This window comes from Opisthorchis viverrini (assembly GCF_000715545.1).
Source record: "Opisthorchis viverrini unplaced genomic scaffold opera_v5_353, whole genome shotgun sequence".
NCBI lineage: Eukaryota > Metazoa > Platyhelminthes > Trematoda > Opisthorchiida > Opisthorchiidae > Opisthorchis > Opisthorchis viverrini.
The window spans coordinates 59470-68480 of NW_008752011.1; the positions used below are offsets into that span (position 1 = coordinate 59470).

Below are 9011 nucleotides of genomic sequence, written 5' to 3' on the forward strand. Positions count from 1 at the left end.
AAGCGCGAATGCATGTCTCATTTGTGCTGCATTTATACCCTCTGGGTAGAACATCTGAGTGGTCATTTATGTCTTTTTCTGGAAGGCGGCTTATCCTACAACACGAAGGATGGCGAACGGCCGGTACATTCCTTAACTACCCTCGTGTAGCTACACCGGGAAGTTTCACACCTACGATTTATCAAGCTCAAATTCCTTTGTGGAGCAGCAACTAACTGAACTGAAGTGCTCTGGAGACAGACACAATCACGGTCCTTTACTATGAACATATAAATCAGGCTTTAGTACAAACTATCCTGAACATGGGATAAAATGACGCAAACGTTAAATATGCATTGCAGTCACGGGCGACCTGTTCATTAGTGTAACGAATACACAATCAACCATTTGATAGCACGCGAAATGTCTTACCGCAATTGGGAGGCCAACCAATCTGGGAGAACCAACGCGCTCACTGATGTGACATACTCAGTAACATCTATAAGGATGTCTTCCTCGAAATACATGTTCAATGGTCAATTTCATTTTGACTCATGTTAGTACACAGACAGTCTTGTTTAGCCGTAGCACCCTTTTGGTGCCTAACTGCCACACCATTCGAGGGAAGTATGAGAGCCGAGATAATGCCAGGTTGCCCAAGCCTGGACAGAGGAAGTCGAGAGGCAGAGTCAGGGCTCGAACCACGGAAAGTCCGGGGATTCACGCTCTAACCACTCAGTCATCTCACCCCCAGTCCCAGGAAGGGTAGATGCAAGCGTGGAAATCAGTATGGGCCAAAGTTGCCCCATCCTATTCCCCACGTTCACCTGTTCGAACCAGGGCAGTGGGAGACAGTAAGAATGTTCTGGATGACTGTACTATCCTGTGCTAAGGCTGTGATCTCAAAGCGAGGAATTGGTTAATCAGCCTAAACGAACGATCTAGGTGTCCTATCTGACAAGTAACGTGTAGTCTAATTCACCGACGGACGGTTGGTAATAATTGCGGCGAAACCGAATTCTACGAACTTCACCTGCGTTTGTTCAGTACTCACAATCGGGCAGCAAACAATATATTGAATTAGGCGTGGGTAGACGGTATAGATAGGTAGACCATGGTTCTATAAGAAATTAACAGTAAATAGTGAGCAGAATTAAAGGGAAGCTTACGGTGAGATTGAACCTTGGGCATTTAGCAACACAGGGTAGAGAGGGCAGTGTGCTATCGGACAAATTAATCGGGAAAAAAGTTGTACAGTTTAAAGTGGGACAAAATATTTAACAACAAAGCCGGAAATGAATGTGAATAAATCGACTATAGAAAAACGGTTCACATAGAGTCGAATTTGTATAAAACAGAATAGATCATTCTTGAAACGTGAGCAGTCATCGGAAGGATAATGAATTAGCCTGAGGAATAGGGAAACAAGCAATTACGTCACGTAATTAACAATCACCTTTGGTTTCTTAACAGTAGTTATTTTCTGGTTAAGGGGATGTTTGGTACCCTTCATTTTGGGTATGGACAAAAAGCAATGTATGCTAATGGCATGAGATGAATTCAACACTGTCTGAAACCATCAGGTCGGAATACACTGCCCAGTATATACGGCTCTATACAGTGCCGATACGAAGTAGTAATTGAAAAGGTGACAAATTGATGGAACAAGTTGTGGGAAATTGGTGTACGAGAGTTACAGTGCCTTCCTACTTAGGGATATGACTTCATCCAGATGTCTGACACAAGCCAGACACCTGAGGTCACCTAAATGCCCATCATCCTAGATTTGGAAACTATCCTTCGAGGAGACAAAACGGGTTGAAGGTGACACGTTCTCGTGTAAAAATGTCTACATTGGTCTAGTATCAGTCTGTGTTCATGTACCCAATTCTCCCGAACCACTGGGATTCAAAAAGAAATTTCTTAGTGAACGCACACTCTCCCATAGCTGATGATATGATGAATATGATGATGCATCACTGAGCTTGACAGCTCGTGATTAAATCCCTCCCCTGGTTGAGGAATGTCCGTATTTTCGACGATCATTGTCTGAAAATTTTTACTGGGTTGTGACCTTCGAATGACGATGTTTCCGCAACAATGGCAGAAAGTATACTTACAGTCTGATGCATCTTCTCGTGTACATGGGACAGTTGCAAACGTTCATTTTTGGGTTGTCCTTGGTGCTAACATCAGACTTTCCCTCCCCAAGTGGTAGTGGGCTATGAAGAAACCAGAACATTTCAGTTCCCAGCAAAATTCATGCAAACTACACTGTGGGGTGCCCCACATTATTACATGGTCGCAGACTGTTGACCAACGAATATTTCTAAGAATTTCCATCGACCGTACACAAAATTTCAGACGTGTAGCTAGAAACACTGACAAGTGCATTCAGACACCGTTACCGAGACGAACCAATGTTGGCTTCATTTGAGAGCCGATCTCTTGGGGAAGTTGCTTGAAGAGTATTGTGAACACAATAGCAGAAAGTTATTTGAAGTTGCACTGTTTGTTACCGAATGGGATAAACCTTAGGATATTGCGCGCGGTCATGTGATCCTGACTGTTTGATCTGTCACATGGCTGAAGAATAAACACCCAATAAGCATTTACTGACGCAGTTTATTCCATAGTGAGTGGTTCATCCATGCCGATAACACGGTTACATTAAGCCATCTGATCTGATGCCTGACTGGTCAGCTGAACAAAGGCCCGTGCGTGGGAAGTATATGTAAATGACAGTTGCATCCAACGCGTTTGTGTTGCTTCTGATTTCATTCCAACGTTCCACACACTGACAAAGCCATGTTTGAATTCCAGTAATAGAGTCATCATCCGTTTGAATTCACAAAAGTGATCAACTAAATAGGTTCAATCATGAGAACTAAAGTAGCTCCCTTAATAGAGACAGCCGGTTCGACATTGTCAAGGGGCTCCCTCAAGTTGCAACATCAATATCAAGGGGATCGGTCCAATCTCTAGTCGGATATGACAACCGAGTTAATTCTACGTCAACTGTCCACTTTCTCATTTGTTATATGGTACACAGAGCTCAAGATTGCTCAGTGGTTGAATCTACTGACTAGAAGATCCGTGGTTCGAACCCAATCACTGTATCTGTCTAGGCTTGGGTAACCTGATAACATCTCAGCCCTTCCTTTCAGTGGAATGGCAGCTAGGTACCGGAAGGGTGTTATGCCTGAATGATCATATACTTTGACTACATATTCTATAATATATACTGTTGTACATAATATATGTGGTGTATGATGTACTACATGCTACATTCCTCCGTATGTTTCTATTTAAAATATGATTCTGTCACAAACGGCGATAAGGAGGAAATACTATATAGTCAGATAAAAGTCAGATTTGTTTGCAGAATCTCGCTGGTTGAACCAGGTCCTAAAGTCAGTCAGTACTAGGTATAGATTGGTCCACTGGTCGAAAAAATCGGTGTCTGCAGACTCAGTTTTAATGGATACCAAGAAACTGGCATAACAGCTCGAGAGACTACAAACTGACAGATAAAAAGGCGAATGAAACAATTACCTCTTGAGACTAATATTGCACCTATATTGACTGTGATCATCTGTCATGCAAAGATAAGGTATTTCAAATAGAAAAAAATGTATCATGTCCATCCGAACCCGCGTTAAGCTACCAACAAAAATGGAGAATATAATATCGATTGAATCAGACTCAGCAACATTCTTGAAACTGCCTACTTTGACTTCTATATTCTGATTCAGACCGGTAGACACATCACAGTAGGGTAATGGAATACGGGGAAAATGGTTCCCGAGAAAGTGTTTGCTCGCAGGAGGTCCTTTTGGACAGTGAGTGTGACTGTGGAGTTGCCGACCCGCCCTTTACAAACGACGGATAACAGGTTCGATTATCGACCTCAGAATTCCGAGACCCCTTATTCGTCTTCCTAACAGGCTTGAACCGGCATCGATTTTGAGTGCAGGTATGCAAAGGTGATGTTATCCTGACAATCACCTAACAACCTGTGAACTTCTCCAGGGAAAGCTTTTGGACTGAGTCAGTGTAGCTTGTGTTAGCCTTACCGAGAGAGGGAATTATATACTTCCTGGCCCTTCCTTATTTATGTACTTGCCAACCATATCGAAACCATTTGATAGCAACAAATCTGCCCCAAAATTGGACAGTGTCCTTTTCTGATACGGAACTGGCTGAAGATGTATGAATAATTCGATCAGGAAAGCGGGTCACAAAGGGCATTCCGTACCATGAAAGATGCATTTGTTTGGGATATGCTTCTGAGGATCAGTGATTCCCCAGCCTCGACCACACAGCGTAGCTCAAACATACAAATTTATGACAGGAAATGGCCATAGTTTCACGACAAATGTGCAAACCGCGTGTTTTCTCTGGAAAGTCATCCAAAACATGGTGTTCAGCCCACTCGGATGGATTGCGCGGGTATGAGTGTCTAAGAATGCGACCAGCACAAAACAGGGTGAATGGCAATCAACATTGTTGCTACCGTGGTTTGTTTTGTTCGTAATCGGAGACCTCCCTTGGACAATTTCTTGCACTGTCAACTGTGGTGATCTATAGTAGGTCGTCAAACACAAATGTCTGGTTCTCACATGAGATGTCTTTTTCACGCGGTACTCAGCAGGTTGCTGCGTAGACAGGGGTGGTTGTGGTGACCGACGTTCGTGCATCTGTGTAGACGTGTTGGGGAGGTGTATTGCTCGGGGTTGATGAAGCCAGACAACGAATGATGTTGTGACACCTTAATCGGTCGGTTGCGTCATTACGACCTCTTCTCGGTGGGAAAACAGTTCGCATGGCAACCACCCACCGGCTGTTTTGCTTCCATCTCACTGTCTCACTTGGGAAGCGTTTCCACTGCACCAACGGTAAAGACCCGGTTGCCACTGTGCACAGGTTTCCAGTGAATCAACATTCTCCATCAAACGGACATCCACACTGCTGAAGAAGGAGAGTTGAAAGTACCGCAAGATGTTCAGACAAAGCTGTCGAAGACGGTAGTTTGGGATTTGGAAATCAAAGTGGAAGAGGCAGTGTCGGCTGAGAAATTGCGTGTCCCTTGATCTGGTAGCACTGCATCAGTTACCAAAATTCAGCGCTTACTTTCTCCGAAGGGACAAAACAACCAGCTGAGCAATCTCAGTCACTGGCTTCAGAGAAAACTGTTCAGAGAAAACCGGTATCCAGTTGTGATGGGGTACGCCATCACTCCAACAAAAGAGTGAGATGGGTTTTGTCAGGCAAAAGAGTAAACTGTCCAATACGTCTTAAGCCCTTCAGACACTCTTTGCGGGATGGCACAGTGACCGCTTCTTACAAAGAACACCAAGGAAACTGGTTAACTTAAGCCGCTGGTTAAGGGACTTCTCTCTAGGAAAGAATTAATATGCTTAGTGTTTAATGCAACTCAACTTAATATATGGACGCCTCGTGTGACGTAGCAGCTTTCGAATTAACCCTGTTCTTCATCTTTATCGAAATCAGCTGGTTCCCCGTTTGGCCCCATAAATACACAGGAAACTTCCTCGGTGAGTTTACTCGACATTTACGCAGTGCGTTTGCTAAGCATATCAGGTGAAAAACACCTAAGTCACCTATGTTTATCAACTATTCCCTTGTCATTCACTGAGGTTTCCTTCATGGACTGAACTCGGAAACAGAACAAAGAACAATGTGGAAATAAGAGCTCAGACTGCGCTGTGATGAAAAGGCATCCTAGAATGATGTACAGTAGGATAAAGGTCACAAATATCTGTTCGGCCCTTCTCGGATCGTCATTCTATAGTCATGTCATTAGCTTGCTTGCGAACTTTTGTAAGTGCGATGCTCAAATCTTGATGTTGAAACACAAATTCAACACGAAATGGAAAAATTCCTGACTTATTAGCTAGTTCACTCAGTTGTTTCTTCGCTCAGATCTTCATTTTTCTCGAATCTAGGAACTCCGAGCAGTCGTTTTACTCATTATCTTCATAGTTATTGGTACAAGTATCATTATTGTTGACAATCTTTAGCCCTGACAAAAAAGTTTAGTTTCTCATGTGGTTTGCAAGTGTCTGGTGGAAATTACATTCGGTGGATGAGACGAATTTTGAGTAGTTAGCAAACGGAACGATCAGACGCCTGTGTAACTTGTTTGATGAGACCAACAGCCGTCCCCCCGCAAGTCACTGGTCTTTGGAGTGACACGAAGCTCTTCGGGTGCTAACCCGATTGTTGTCGTACACAGACGGATTTGATAAAAACAAGAGCACAAAAGCAAGATGTCCACTTGCTATCAAAAGGTTAATATAATCAGATGTACTTCTGGATCATCCGGAAATTCATCGAAACGTTTGGCAGCGAAAAGAAAATAAAGTCGGGTTAACCAGTACTTTTGAATACAATCGCTGTCCAACCACGGACTTAGGTTCTCAAACTAAATTCAAACGTTGGTACTACTCATAACCCCTCATCTGATTTACACACACACTTTACACAACTCATCGGAAAACAACGTTAAATAAATACACTACACTCATTTGCAAATCAATTTGGTTTTCACGGGAGACTCAAGTGAATTTCTCGTTTATGACATTCTACAACTGAAAGTGCTGCACACAGACCGCCTCACGTAGATCATAAGGTTGACGGAAACTCGGCGACTGCACCTACCTGATGATCCCAAAACAGAAGGGCGAAACTGGTCATGGGCTGTAGAAGAGTTTTCAGCAACCTTGTGAGTAGTTTCCTTTATGAAAAGGTTAATTTTGTTTATCTGCAACAAGAGTTTTGGAAGCGAATGTCTGTCTAGGGAACCAACGGTGGGAACCAATAAGATTGCTGAAAATCCGTCGACATCTTTCCCTTCACTTAAGTAATGTACATTATACAGTAGTTTATCTAATCAAGGATAAACGAACATTAAAGTACCTGGAGTGTCTGACTGACAGAAAACTGGGGCAGTTTTTTTCCGCTACATATTCAGTTGAGAGTACATCAGGAGCGACAGATTTTGCGGGGTTTTTAACATTGGCATCGTCTCGGTTTTCCATGAAATGTCTGACTGACGTTCCATACCATCGATAATAACTATTTCTTCGAACCACCCCCAGAGGAAGAAAGAATATGATATGTTGAAAGTAGGGAAGATGAAATGCACCGCTTCATTGTCTTTTATCCAGTGTATTTCATTAAACAGCACCACCGAATTCTCTCGGTTAAACCGAGTAAGCCCTGGGGTGTCGCTTTAATTGTAAAGATGGGATCTCTGGTAGGTTTCCATTCCTGTAGTTCCTACTGCAACACTGAACCAACGATGAATCTGAATATGAGCTGATCTCACCGACGATCAGCCGCTTGTGGCCGAAAGAACCAAAGATCAAACCACTGGCCGAGAGGTTGTAGGTTCGAACTCCATGGTGATCCATAACGTGCACATTGCCGATGAAACCCAGCTATGCAGTGCTTCTCGGCTTTTTGGCATAACCAAATGATAAACCCCATTGAAATTCCTAAATCTCCTCGCCCTACAAACGATAAAAGAGCGTTGTCACTGGGATGAAATTTTTTAACGTCCTGCTACGTTGTTTGTTTCGTTGTCCTGCCACTTTTGAGAGCTTGTGTTCACTGAAGTTTGATATACGATCTAAAGTGTTATCATAAACCTGGAATGGCCTACGTTCAGAAGCGCTTACTGGAGTCCTGGATGTGAGTGCCTTCTTTAAGGGAGACGCCACAATGATCAACAAAACCCCAAGACCAATTTATACTGCCGGAGCTGGTGCTGGATGGGAAATAAGGAAATTTTTCAAGTAAGTTCACAGACATTTGTAATAGACTACTCATAAGGTTGCTGAAAATCCATCGACAGCCCCCGACCGGTTTCGCCCTTCCACTTCGGGCTCATCAGGTAGGCGCAGTCCCCGGGTTTCCGTCAACCTTATGTTCTACTTGAAACCAAATTGCACGAAATTAGCGAATATACACTCATCTGCAAACTAATTTGGTTCTTTCGAGAGACTCACCTGGAACCCAGCTGAATCTCTCATTTATGGTGTTCTCAGGCAACTGAATGTGCTGCACCAGGCCGCCTCATGGTTCAGTCGGTACGATATTTGAAATATCGCGATACATGTATATTTGTAATGTACTACTCATAAGGTTGCTGAAAATCCATCGACAGCCCCCGACCGGTTTCGCCCTTCCACTTCGGGCGTGATACCCTTACGGTATGCCATTCCCAAAGAGAGGTCATAAAGCCGTTTTGTTTATTCACCTTCCATGGAGACCAATCGCATTCGCCTTTGAGTAAGAACCAAACCCAATCGTTCAACGATCTGATGTGCAGTTACCTTGCTTGGTAGTTGACACATTTTTACAATGAAAAAAATCAGGAGGATAGAAATGGGTTCGAAAAGTGTAGATTTAGTCAGTAGCTTACCAGTTACATGCTGATCTTTGTCGAACTGATCCAGAATCCTTGAATGTTGTCAACCCACTACAGTAAAGTTCCTATTAGGTCATTCATATAAAAAACACCCTTAGACTTTCCACCAAGACAAATGAAAATCCATAGGAACACTACCCCTAGACAAAGTGTACCTAACGGTGCTGGGGGTGTCCTTCTAGCGAAGCACTTGTTATGGTCTATTGTACCGACTACATCTTATCATGTCCTTCTGACTGCTGCTTGTTTTTGATAAATTTGTGCTTTCACTGTAGATCATTTTCTCCTTTGCGTCCAATACCCACTGACTGTATGCCCATTTGCCTAAATGAGGTCATGGTCCATAGCATGGCGTTTAGAATTTCTGCAGGATATTGTGATGCGGGGATGGCCTAAAACAGAATACTTGGCTTACTTTGAAATCGATCCAAGCAACGCCATTTGCCTAAATGAGGTCATGGTCCATAACATGGCGTTTAGAATTTCCGCATGATATCGTGATGGGGGGTTGCTTATACCAGAATACTTGACTTACTTTGAAATCGATCCAAGCAACAAGCAAGCCTTTACTCCT

The 9011-nt window shown here is 43.2% G+C and overlaps 1 protein-coding gene across 1 annotated transcript; it reads left to right on the forward strand.

The window, feature by feature from the left end:
• Positions 1-748: 748 nt before the first annotated feature.
• Positions 749-8150, forward strand: T265_10303 (hypothetical protein; the record flags this gene model as incomplete). The annotated part of the gene is made up of 3 exons (XM_009176631.1): positions 749-833; positions 7815-7900; positions 8055-8150. The coding sequence occupies 3 exons, from the start codon at positions 749-751 to the stop codon at positions 8148-8150; spliced, it is 267 nt and encodes an 88-aa protein (XP_009174895.1).
• Between the last annotated feature and the right edge of the window lie 861 nt (positions 8151-9011).